Source organism: Triticum aestivum, chromosome 3B (genome assembly GCF_018294505.1).
Source record: "Triticum aestivum cultivar Chinese Spring chromosome 3B, IWGSC CS RefSeq v2.1, whole genome shotgun sequence".
In the NCBI taxonomy this organism is placed as follows: Eukaryota; Viridiplantae; Streptophyta; class Magnoliopsida; order Poales; family Poaceae; genus Triticum; species Triticum aestivum.
The window spans coordinates 76,550,895-76,563,741 of record NC_057801.1 but is presented as its reverse complement, the minus strand read 5'-3'; the positions used below and the strand labels follow the sequence as shown (position 1 = coordinate 76,563,741).

Below are 12,847 nucleotides of genomic sequence, written 5' to 3'. Positions count from 1 at the left end.
TTCTCCATCTTTGTCTGCGAAACACTTCTTGTCACGCCCAGTACACCCCCATCCCACGCTAAGCACGCCATCATCGCGATTATAAAGTTTTTGGGCAGTGAACCTACACTGTGACATGTCCATGTCCTAGAACACATGGGCAACCTCGCTAGCACAGTGCTTTGCCTCAACAGGAGACAACCGCGCCGCCCGCTGCACATCTTTGTCCAGTGTTCCTTTTCGCTGTGTCAACAATTAGCACAACACATGCTTTCTTGACAAACAGGTTGACCAATAAATATCAACCGTGGAAAACTAGCTAATCTGACGGCCGGGCACTGGTCGCACACACCGTACAGCCTGACAATGTTTCTGCTAAAGCAGTTTTTTTGCAAGACCATAGAATTAGCATGTAGATGAAACAAACACCCCAGCCGTGTTTGCAGTCAAACCAAATCTACTTTATCAAAAATGCAATCCTTTTTTCCCGGGAGTGGACAACACACAGAACTCGGCCACTGCGCCAACGAGCTGGCCATACGGTGGGTAGGTGCAAGCACATCTGCGCCTGCTCGTCAGTCTGTTCCAAGGACCTCACCGGCCATGCCTCATGAAAAATCACGAAGCTGCGAGTTGTCTAATCAAATTGCTGGGCATGGATCAGCACACGATCGCATGAGTTCTCCCACGCCTCTAAATAGTCGAGCACGCGCGGAGTGCCATCGACACATCCGCCCCTGTGTCTCATAGCAATGAAAAAAAGGGTCCTACCCAGAGATCTCTGCCTCCCCCAAGGCCCATTTTTTCGATCAGACCGCGGCCCAATTGCCGTGCAACTGTCATTTGGAATGATTCACAAATTGTTTGCTAGTTTCCCACCCCGAATCAGTCCACAAATATGGCAGTTAAGCATAATCCATTAGCACGCTTGAACTCATTGTAAGCCTGGATATCAAAAATACATTTCTACCCAAGCTACAAAAACAAACACGAAACAAAAGTGCTCAAGACAGAATCTACAGGAAATTAGGCACAAAGGGTTCTGCCCGCTTTCGGCAAGAGTTTCGCCGATGTCCGAGCACTCCACATTTCCCACACTTAGGCATCTTCCTTGGAGCTTTCGGAATATCTCCCCTTTCCGGACATGTTGTGCTCTTGTGCCCCTTCACTCGGCATATCGCGCAAAACCTTGACCTCTTCAGTTTATCTTCATACGGAGCCTTGTCTCTGCTAGTGGTTGGCCTCCCAGGCTGGCACATCTCTTTTGCAGGGGCAATCCCAGAACAGTTTGACAATGCATCCCCGTCAACACTATTAATACATGCATCAACATTTTTGTCACCATGGGTACCATCTTTGGCTCTCTGCTCCAAAGCCTCACACTCTTCGAGTCCCATACCATCCTTGTCATGGCTTAGGGGGAGAAGAGTTGTGTAAACCTCCTTCATCATGGCCATCAAAACATCATAGCACTTCACATTGCTATCACCCAGTCTAACACATTCAAGGGCCTTCATGTACATGGCGTTGTGCCTGTAAGTATCAAAACCATGCGGACCTCTGTCCTTCTGGTATCGAACAAGGTGCTCCGGCAATATATCGCGGGCATCCCTAGTCCAGCGTTTCAGTATGTGTTTATCTGGGATCTTGCTCAATTTGAGCTCAATCATAACCTGCCACCACAGCAAATGAGACCACAAACTAACACAACTTTTTTTGCATGGCGGATGACGATGTGTAGTATCATAGGTAAATGTTTTTACTTACTTTCAACGAATGGCAGCAAACCATTCCAGAGTGCTCGAAAATCCCACATTCACAGTTAAAGAAACTCTGATCATCATCGACTTCAACCTTGAACTGTACTTTGCTCCATTTCTCTCTTGTAAGAGCATCAACGTGAGTAAGAATGTATATCTTTTTCGGGACAACAACATCCAGTTCATAGGCCCCTGCCTTGTACAAAGCATCTCCAAATTGCTCAAACATCGCCCTTGTGTATATCTTGCTAGCATGCCTCTCAATTGGAAGATTTACTCGCAGCAAAACACCACTCTGAAACATATCAAATCACAAAAAATGAACAGATCAGGCATCACTGTACACTTCATCTAATACATCTACCAAGCAAGAACATGTATATGGAGACTGGTTTCCTAAATATTAAAGCGAACGGCAGACTGTTTTCTCAGAACATACCAGTGTAGTTCGTTTCTCCTGGAAGCTCTCTTCAGAGTCTCTGTCAAACTGGAGCTTCTCGTACTGTTTTAGGAACAGATGCATTGGACAGCCCGGGGGGGACATAACTTTTAAGCATGTGATTGGCACTTTCGCTCCGTTGAGTGCTAGTCATCTTGGCGCAAAAAACACCTCTGAAATACGGCTTTGCCCACTTATGCCGCACCTCATAAATTTGAGTAAGGTACGGGTGCTTCCTCAGTGAATATTTATCAAGCATTGCAGACCATCCATCCTCGAACTCTTGTTCCGTGACCATGTGATGAACCAGCTTATGAAATTCACTTTTAAAATCAGTTTTCTTGCTCCACAAAACCCCCATTGATTCCTTTGCTTTCTTCAGCACATGCCATTTACACCACCTATGCGTTGTATTGGGCATCTCTGTTTCTATAGCCAATTCCATTGATCTCGCCTGGTCTGCAACCAGATAAGTAAATTAGTTCCATCAGGAGCTTACAACATGAGAAGCACTTGTTCTAGAAAAATGACAGATTAACATGGACGCCTAATCTAGCCGTACCTGTTAAAATTGTTTGCGGGTGTTTACCCCCAACCATCCTGATGAATTCACGGAAAACGCACTTGAATGTGTCCTCCTTCTCATCCCTCAGCATGACACCTCCGAAAATTATGCTCTGGAAGTGATTGTTCACTCCTACGAACAGACCGAATGTCATGTCATATAGGTTTTTCCTGTATGTGGTATCAAACGTTACAACATCTCCAAAACACCTATACTGGTCCACACTACGCCCGTTAACCCACATAAGTGTTTTAATCCTGCTCTCGTCATCAACCTGGACACTATAGTTGAAATCTGGATCGTTTGCCTTCATCTCCGCAAGTATGTCCATTGTTTTCCGGGCATCTGAATCAGACTGCTCCTTGTTCAACTTGCAACACAGCGTCTTCAGTGACCGTTTTGTAAATGGCACATTATCAACTGATCCAAAAAAACTACCAACTATGCTAAAAACCTTTCCAAGACTGACATTGTTCTCTCTTAGCTGCCTAACAAGATCCTTTGTATACCGGTCAACGAGCCTGTGCGACGGCCAATGCATTTTCTCACCACAAGTGCTTGACAAAGAGTGGTTGTGTGCCTCCCGGTGCTCTGAAATATACCATCCATTGTCGTCCGACCGAAGCAGCCTGATCCGGGCAGCACAGCCGCACCGTGTTGATCTTGTATTCTCCCTCTCTGGTTTACCCTGCCGATGCACATAACATAATTTGTTAGCCTTCAACATATGTTACTATAGACATTTTTTTTGCCCAAAACAGTGATGCACAAAATGAAAAACAAGACGCACTGCACATCCACAGACTATCTCCTGCATGCACTTCACCCGCTCCACATTTAGCCTGCTTTTTGAATACCTTATACCGAATCCAAGCTCCCACAAATACAAATTGTAGAATTGATAGGCTTCATCCAATGAATCAAAGGAAGTCCCGACAGCTGGGTTGACAACATTGCCATCCCTTTTCAATATGAACGCCCGCATGGATAATTCAAGCGCACTTTTCCGGTTAGGGTTGAGCTCGCGCTCAGCTGGGGCCTTTCTGATCCTTACCCTGTTATGTTTGAAAGACAATTTCAGTAATTCGCATAAAAAGAAAATAAATGGATTTTGCGACAGATTACACTGATATGACAATGATTGCCTCCTTGATTTCCAATTTTATACAAAGGCAACGACGACAAAGCAGGGCTGCAGGTAGAAAAATCTTCTCCTAACATCGTAGTCGGATACCTCTTGAATTTTTAGTTAAACTAGCCACAAACAGGATATGCAAATTCAAAGAACACGAACACTACCCAACAGTCCGCACGCAGATAATCCAAGTAATTTCAGAAATTTAGTGTAATCAGTCAGACACACAATCGAAATCTAGTACAGACCTGTACTAAATTACTACATAACATATAGCTAGATGCTAATGAAATCGTTTTTTCCTATATGACCAGGAGAAAAAAGAAATCAGTTTTACGAGCGATTACCTGCGTGTCCATCCACTCGTGGCCTCCGAACAAACTTGCAAGAGCGGGTGCTCGCCAAGAAATCCGGCATCTCCGCCACCGCTACGGAGGTCCCCTGCACGGCGAATGTCAGCCTCGGCGACGCTGATAGAAGCCTGGGACTCTACAGGCCGGGCAGCACCAGCAGGGCCCGCACGCCCGCGGCTAAGCCTGCGCGGAAAAAATCAAATCAAGAAATTTCATGGACAAATGGTGACTACATCGGCCAAGCAACCAGATCTAATCTCGTAGCTCTGCTAAGTGGCATTTGAATTACCTCTGTTCTGAATCGCCCTCCGTTTCAATGGACAGGTCCATGGAGCAGCCTCCAAGGTCTCGATCCGGAGGAGGAAGACGAACTGGAGAAAGGAGCAGCAGGAGGCGGTGGGTCTGGGCCCTGACGGCCAGTGCTTTGAAAAGGGGATAGCTGGCCACGTGATGTGGGCCAACATGACCTGCGCCTCGACTCGAAACTAGCCTGCAACTGGACCAAACGCAGCTGCACCGGTACCAGCCCGCGCACTCCGCGAGTCCAGCTCCACATCAGCGAAACATTTGTTCCACACCGATACGCCTATGAACCTACTACCTATTACTAGGGAACGGACATTGGGGAGACAGCGAAGTGACGTTTGCCAATCCCCAGGAATGGTTCGACGGCCATAATTAAGTCCACACGAGGCGCCGTCCACCGAAAAGTCGCTTCGACATGTTTGGTCCCTTTCTATCACTGGGATAGAACACTGTAAGATTGAACCTACTATTATACACAACTCTCTCTGAAGATCTAAGCATCAAACCTGGCCAAAAAACAACACATAGATCAGAAAACATATGTTACTATTAAATATGCAACAAAGAAACCATAAGAGATTCAAAATAATTCATGAATAAATCTGATCGTAAAGTGAAAATTCATCATATCCCCAAAACATAACACAAGTTACATCAGATTGATCCCAATCATGTGAGGCATCTCACAAGAACTTTGTATTGAATCACAAGGGAGAGAGGATGTCATCTAGCTACTGCTATGGACCTATAGTCTCCAAAGGAAAACTACTCAGGTATGGTCATGGTGGTTGCAACAAGATGGCTTCGGAGATTGATTCTCCCTCCAGCATATCGCTGGAAAAGGCCTCCAGATTGATTCCCCATTCGACAGGTCTGCTTTTTGATTTGGGTGGTTGGTGCACCTAATGGAAATCATACTCATATTTGCCCACATTCAAAGAAAAAAAATGTAAATGATAAACACGTGGCCGAAATAAACTTAATAAAACATAAATAAACATAAATGGCCGGTCATCCGTCAGGCAAAGTCCACTTAAACATAATTAAACAATAAAAAAAACTCCGGTCGCACGCTGCCCTAGGCGTCAACCTTGCCCTTGCCCTTACCGCCGTCGTCGCCGCCGGGGAGGTCGATGGAGACGGGAGGCGGCCCAGCCTACCCAAACGCGGCTTGATAGGCCACCAGGGCGGCCTCCTCCGATGTCTGCTGCGACGGCAGCATTGCGGCGAGGGGTGCGCGCTCCTCCAACTCCTCCTCAAGGTGCAGTGCCTCCTCGTCGCGGCGCAGCTCCTGCTCCTGCGCATCTGCCGCTCGCCGTAGGCCTCCTCCTCGGAGAGCCAATGCACTTTCTAGCACTCAAGGTGGGCCGCCTCCTCCTCTAGCACAGTGGACGGGAGGCGTGCTCACCCACTTGCGGAGCTCGTCGATCCACAAGTAGGACTCCTCGGGTCAAGTGGGCGACGGCAGCAGCGACCGCATCCGGGTGGGCGTGGGCTCGAGCTCCGGCTCTGGCTCGGCCTTGGGCTCGACGAAGGGCGGCGGCGGCGGGATGAACAACGGATTATGGACGGAGTCCCCCGCTGATGACAAGGCGAGGGCGTGGTCCATCCCATCCCAATGGGCATCCACCTCGAGCCGGCTCGCCTCCAGCGCGTGCTCCAGGGCCTCCTCGAGGGTGGCTTGGTACGCCGGCTCCGCCTCCTCATCCTCTGGCAAAAACTCTGGCGGCGGTGGGGGAACGTCGTGGTTGACGTGGATGCCGCGACGGCGCTCCTCCTCGTGCTCCGGCGCAAAGCAGCACTCCCAGTTATGGGAGTCTGGCGCGTAGGCATGTATCACACGCTGCTCCGACGTAAGGAGCTCGCGACGCTGGCGAACCTCCTTGGCGTGCGCCCGTGCCGAGTGCGGCACCGCTGGAATGGGGATCCGGTGCGGGTCCAGATGCTAGCCGTGTGCCAGGTTGACATCCAGATACTGCAGGGGCCGGCGGTACTACCAGTGCCACCACGCCTGGTGGACTGGTATGTACAGCAGCTCCCAGTCCCGCGGTGGCGAGACGCGTCTAACCGGCGGAGGAGGAAGTGCGTGGGAAGAGCTCGCGCCGGCGCTGAATCTCCCCTTCCCCTTCCCGCCGAAGAAGCCCATGGTTGGTGGCTGGCTGGCTAGGGTTTTTTGGTCATCGGCGAGGGAGCAAGCGTGGCTAGATGTGGGCGAGGAGATTGAAGTGGATGAGACAGCCCCGACACACACTTCCATTAAAAAGGATGAGCACACGACCCTTCCACACTGCCAGGCGGGCCCAAGGTAGGTGCTGGCGTTAAATATTACCGCAGATGGTTGTTGAGCGGCCGACATGTGGGACCGCGACGGACACCAAGGGGACGCGTGGCGCGTCCGCTTCGTTTCCGCGGTGACGCATTTCGAGCCTAAATTTGGGCCCGAAATGCTTCGCCCCAGAAACGAAGTGGGCACATTTTGAGTTTGGGTTAGTGCGTTGGGCCGACGTTTTTGTCCGCGGCGACTCAAAGAGGCATGAGCGGGCCGAATGGTTTGTTCCATTGGAGTTGCTCTAACCCTAGGCCGTAGCGAGTGAGAGAGGAATGGAGAGAGGATGCGGCCCAAGCGTGTAGGTGCATGATACGTCTCCAACGCATCTATAATTTTTTTATTGTTCCATGCTATTATATTACCCGTTTTCGATGTTTATGGGCTTTACTTTACACTTTTATATCGTTTTTGGGACTAACCTACTAACCGGAGGCCCAACCCGAATTGCTTTTTTTTGCCTATTTCAGTGTTTCGAAGAAAAAGAATATCAAACGGAGTCCAAACGGAATGAAACCTTCGGGAGCGATCTTTTTGGAACAAACGGATCTAGAGCACTTGGGGTGGAAGTCAAGAAACAAAGGAGGTGGCCATGAGGGTGCCCGGTGCGCCCTCCACCCTCATGGGCCCCTCGAGCGTCCACCGACCTACTTCTTCCTCCTATATATACCCATGTACCCCGAAAACATTAGAAGCGACCACGAAAAACTATTTCCACCGCCGTAACCTTCTGTATCCGCGAGATCCCATCTTGGAGCCTTCGCCGGTGCTCCGCCAGAGGGGGAATCGACCACGGAGGGCCTCTACATCATCTCCAAGGCCTCTCCGATGAGTTGTGAGTAGTTTACCACAGACCTTCGGGTCCATAGTTATTATCTAGATGGCTTCTTCTCTCTCTTTGAAGCTCAATACAAAGTTCTCCTTGATCTTCTTGGAGATCTATTCGATGTAACTCTTTTTGCGGTGTGTTTGTCGAGATCCGATGAATTGTGGATTTATGATCAAGTTTATCTATGAGAAATATTTGAATCTCCTCTGAATTCTTTTATGTGTGATTAAGTTATCTTTGCAAGTCTCTTCGAATTATCAGTTTGGTTTGGCCTACTAGATTGATCTTTCTTGCAATGGGAGAAGTGCTTAGCTTTGGGTTCAATCTTGCGGTGTCCTTTCCTAGTGACAGCAGGGGCAGTAAGGCATGTATTGTATTGTTGCCATTGAGGATAAAAACATGGGGTTTATATCATATTGCATGAGTTCATCCCTCTACATCATGTCATCTTTCTTAATGCGTTACTCTATTCTTTATGAACTTAATACTCTAGATGCATGCTGGATAACGGTCGATGTATGGAGTAATAGTAGTACATGCAGGCAGGAGTCGGTCTACTTGTCACGGACGTGATGCCTATATACATGATCATGCCTAGATAATCTCATAATTATTCGCTTTTCTATCAATTGCTCGACAGTAATTTGTTCATCCACCGTAATACTTATGCTATCTTGAGAAAAGCCACTAGTGAAACCTATGGCCCCCGGGTCTATCTCTTATCATATAAGCTTTCAATCTACTTTTATTTGCATCTTTACTTTTCCAATCTATATCATAAAAATACCAAAAATATATTTATCTTATCATATTATCTCTATCAGATCTCACTTTCGCAAGTGGCCTTGAAGGGATTGACAATCCCTTTATTGCGTTGGTTGCGAGTTCTTGTTTGTTTGTGTAGGTGTGTGGGACTTCTGAGGAGCCTTCTACTGGATTGATACCTTGGTTCTCAAGGAAAACCAACGCAAGCTCAAGACGTAGCAGTGCAGCGTTAAACATGTCGTGCAGCAGCTCAACGGTTCGGGGTATGGCGGTCCAATTTAGCCGAACTTCAAACAGGTGATCTATTAGGACATCTCCAGCCGTTCGGCCCCCCAGGGCGCCGAAAAGAGCGGCCTGGGGGCAAGCCGGCACTAGATTGGCCCTTGAGGTTCGTTTCTCCCCAGCCACGCCCCCAAGTGCCGCCCCCAAGGCGCCCCATATTCAAACTCCACTGTTCCCGCTAAAAAAACAATAAACCGGCGATCATCGCAATAGTTCGGCGATTTGGCGATCATCGCAATAGTTCGGCGATTCGGTGCCATAGTTCGGCGATCAAATAAAAGGACACACAGTAGTTCAACGTACAAAAAAGGAAGGGCACGGAAAGGAGTACATCAAACGTCGAGCTCAACCTCCGGCGGCGTACGAGGGCTGGGAGGAGACGGCGCGGCTTCCGGGCTTGTCGGCGTGGCTTCTGTGCTGCTGGGCACGGCGGAGGCATCGTCGGTGGGGTTGGGCATCGCAGAGGCATCATCATCAGTCGGGCTGGGCGGTGGCGTCGGCGTCGCCGGTATCTGGTTCAGGATGAGGCCGCGCTCCGTCAAGAACCACGCCTTGAGCTTCTCATTGCCGCTCTGGAGCATGTCAGCGCCGCCCATCAAGAAGGCGAGGTCGTTGTTCCTCTTCTTGGCGTCTGAGCTTTGAGTTTCGCAACGGCGTTGGTCCGGAGCAAGTCGAGTTTGACGGCGTTGTTCGTCATCAAAACAGCCCTCCTTGCCTCAGTTTTCTCTTCTCGCTAGGCGGCCCTGGTCTTGGCGTCGGCGGGGCAGTGTTCGATGGACTCTTGCATGCGCGCGGCAGCCGACTCGACGTATTTCGCCTTCTTGGCATCTTTGTTGCCGTCCGGGCGCCCGTCGGCCGTGCCCGCGGTCAGCGCGTCCGGCTTGTACGTCTCTTTGGCCTTGGCGAGGGTGCGTCGGACGGCCGCCCGTTTCTCGCACTTGTCGATCCACTTGAAGACGTGGAGGTACTTGTACTCTATGTCGCCGTTGTCATCGCGGAACATGGCGAACATGCATAGCAGCTGCACCGACGAAAAGAACATTAGTCGGCGCTAGCGCGCCCACGGCTCGCACACCGCGAAAGAGCGCGCGCACGGCGAAAGGCAGCAGTAAGGATGGCATGCGATACCTGATCCTCGACGCTGGTGCCGCTCTCCGGGCGAGCCGCGACCTCCTCAACGATCCCATGCCATTTGTTGCACGCCGTTTGGATGAGCCTCCAATGGTTCGCCATCGCCTTCGACCCACGCTTCATGTGCACGCCTTTGAAGTAGGGGTCGACGAGCTTCCGCTCGTCGAACTCGGCCTTGATGCGGTCTCAATACGTCTCGATGCTCTGTTTCGTGCCGGTGACCGGGTTGAGGCAGACGACCTTCCACGCTTCGGCGAGGCACTCCTCTTCCTTGGACGACCACTTGATGCGTGGCTCTCCGGGCTTGGACGCCTTCTTCTTCTTCTTGCCTTTCCTCGTCGGCGCCGGCTACTCCTCCTCTTCTTCCTCCTCCTTCGGCTCTTCCTCGCCGTAGTCGAGCTCCTCGTCCATGTCGCCGAGGTCTATCGAGCCGTCCTGGGTAGTGAACCCGGGGGAAGCGGCGGCGGCAGCCGAGCCAGCTGCGATGATGTCCTCCATGCCGGCCTCCGTAGCGTCGGCGTCGCCGAGATGCGACGAGGATGAGGCTTGCGAGTAGAGGCCGCGACGAAGAGGTGGCGTCGGTGAGGCTGCGTAGTCCGGCGGCGAGTACATGTACGGCGGGTACTGCACGCCGACGAACGCGGGCGAGGGCGTGCGCTGGACTGGGCGCCCATGGGGGAAGGTGATGTTGGGGTTGAAGCCACCATTGACGTCCCCATCGGCATAGCCCGGCGACGGCGTGCTCCATGGGTGCGGCGACGACGAGAACCCGGCCGGAGAGCCGACGCTTTGCTGGCTCCAGGCCGCATACGGGTGCCCACCGGGTGGATTCATCATCGCCGCGCGCGCCGCCTTCGCTTGTTCGGCCGCATGCTCCGCCGCCGCCGCAGCGTGCGCCGTTTTTCCCTAGCCTTCTTGGCCCTGTTGCGCCTGTCGGTGGTGATGGCCTCCCAGCGCTCCACATCCGCCTTCCACTCGGCATTGCTCATGCCGGGGGGCTTGGACAGCGGCGCCCTCGGCTTCCTTTGCTTCGGCTGGGCGGGAGCGGCTGTGGGATCCGTCGCGGCGTGCGGCATCACGTACTTCTTCGGCGGCATGGCGGGCGAAAGGGCAGGGAGGAGGCGGGGGTTTGGCGGGAGGAATGGAGAAGAGAGGGAAGCCTAGGGGGAAATGGGAGGAAACAACGGGAAAAGGGCTTCCTGTCGCCGACAGAGCGGCCCCACGCTGCTTTTCGCTTCTGCTGGCGCGCCGAGGCGACACCCGGCCGCTTGGGTTCGGGGCGGGATCGCCGGCTCTGAATTTCGCCCAAACCGGCGCTAAACGAGATCCCGAAGGCGCGACTAGACCGATTTTCGGCCACCGACACTAAAAATTCGCCTCAAGGGCCTTTTAGGGACGCGGCTGGAGATGCTCTTACCAGTTGGCCGGCCGAACAATGGTCGTCCACTCGTTGCTATGGACGCAGCTTCGGTGCCTTAAAGCACCTACCTTTATGTCTATGACATGTGGGCCTAGCATCGTCCCGTTGCTATGCCCGCCCGGGCACTCGGCTGCTTTGCCGCTGCTGTCCGTCAGGGATCTGGTTCCCTTCCCTGCCCTCATCCAAAGCCGCCACCCACCTGCTGCTACCTCACGTCACGTAGCTAGCTTCCTTCCTCCTCCTGCCACTCCCGGTCCCGGTCCGACAAGATCCAGCCAGCTCAAGAAACCAGGCTGAGCGAGCCATGTGCTGCAGCGAGTGCGGCTGCTACGACGCATTCTGCGACAGCTGCTGCCCCTGCGTCTCCTACGACGCGCGCGAGGCCATCCTCTGCTGCGCCGCCTGCCTCGCCGTCCTAGCCGGCGCCGTCCTCTTGGCCGTGCTCCTCGCCGCCTACGGCTTCATCCGCCACGCCGAGGTCACCGTCAGGGACGCCTCCCTCACGCGCCTCGCGCTCGCCGTCTCCCCGGCCACCGCGTTCGCCTACAACCTCTCGCTCACGCTCACCGTCCGGAACAAGAACTGGGCCATGAGCGTCAAGAACACCAAGCCCCTCGAGGCGCACTACAGCTTCGACGGCCAGAGCTTCGAGCGGATCAGGCTCGCTGAGGAGGGGTTCACGCAACCCCCTGACGACACCCAGGTGTACCACCTCGTCTCCGGCGACGACGGCCGCTACGTCGCCCTCGGCAACGCCGGCGTGGCCGAGTTCAAGGCGGGGAACGCGACGGGGGTGTTCAAGGTGGAGGTGGCGGTGTCGGGCGAGGTCAGGTACCAGGCGCACTACACCAAGTGCAAGTTCGAGGCCAAATGCCCGCTGGTGCTGCAGCTTGCGCCGCCAGGCACGCCGGCCGTCGTGTTCCAGGGGGTCAAGTGCAAGCCCGTCACAGCCAACAAGAACTGCTAGTGAATTTAGGAGTGACTGGTTGATTGATTGATTACTTCGTCGTTTTCAGTAGTGAAAAGAGTTACTGTATTTCGCTTTTTTGTTTCGATATTGTTGGTAGATTGTCCCCACTTTGTGGGTGCTTTTGCACTTACATCATTGTGGAGTTGCTTTTCACTGTCCCATAAATTTTATTATGGTGGAGGACAAATTTCTACTATTAAAGGGGAGTTGGTGCATCACGTCCACATTCTCTTTTGCTTTTTTCTTCCCACCCGCCTTCATAGGGCTGGGCATTCGGTTTATATGGTTAATACGGTTCGGTTTATTCGGTGTTTTATAATTTCGGTTTTGAAGAAATGGAAACCGAATTAATTACACAATATTTAGAAACCGAACCATATTAACCATAATATATTGGTTCGGTTTATTCGGTTAACCAAAAAACCAAAATACATGCACTCATCAGTATATATCACAAGAGCTAGCAACCTTAACATCAGTCCTTGCTTTATTCGGTCAAGCAAACTAGTGAACATAACTAAGTGTAAAATCACATGGGGCGTTACATGTATTATGTACGGAAGAAGATGTGTGATGCGTGTAAACTA

General features: G+C 51.9%; 2 protein-coding genes across 2 annotated transcripts; one reads left to right on the top strand and one right to left on the bottom strand.

Moving 5' to 3' along the window:
- Positions 1–828: 828 nt before the first annotated feature.
- Positions 829–4,819, bottom strand: LOC123068700 (protein FAR1-RELATED SEQUENCE 5). The gene is made up of 7 exons (XM_044491324.1): positions 4,521–4,819; positions 4,226–4,414; positions 3,534–3,798; positions 2,741–3,431; positions 2,179–2,637; positions 1,747–2,034; positions 829–1,652 (listed from the first exon to the last, which is right to left on the bottom strand). The coding sequence occupies exons 1-5, from the start codon at positions 4,559–4,561 to the stop codon at positions 2,222–2,224; spliced, it is 1,602 nt and encodes a 533-aa protein (XP_044347259.1). The 5' UTR covers positions 4,562–4,819; the 3' UTR covers positions 829–1,652; positions 1,747–2,034; positions 2,179–2,221.
- Positions 4,820–11,411: 6,592 nt separating this feature from the next.
- Positions 11,412–12,468, top strand: LOC123064852 (uncharacterized). The gene has a single exon (XM_044488257.1). It carries the CDS (start codon positions 11,595–11,597, stop codon positions 12,255–12,257), a length of 663 nt encoding a protein of 220 aa, XP_044344192.1. The 5' UTR covers positions 11,412–11,594; the 3' UTR covers positions 12,258–12,468.
- Positions 12,469–12,847: the final 379 nt, after the last annotated feature.

What these genes read in the sequence shown, in the direction of transcription:
- LOC123068700 (XM_044491324.1), bottom strand. Translation starts at nt 4,561, where the DNA reads ATGGACCTGTCCATTGAAACGGAGGGCGATTCAGAACAGAG. An exon ending in GAGGGCGATTCAGAACAGAG is followed by an intron (nt 4,415 to 4,520) that starts GTAATTCAAATG and finishes TTTTCCGCGCAG; the next exon opens with GCTTAGCCGCGGGCGTGCGG. An exon ending in AGATAGTCTGTGGATGTGCA is followed by an intron (nt 3,432 to 3,533) that starts GTGCGTCTTGTT and finishes GTGCATCGGCAG; the next exon opens with GGTAAACCAGAGAGGGAGAA.
- LOC123064852 (XM_044488257.1), top strand. Translation starts at nt 11,595, where the DNA reads ATGTGCTGCAGCGAGTGCGGCTGCTACGACGCATTCTGCGACAGCTGC.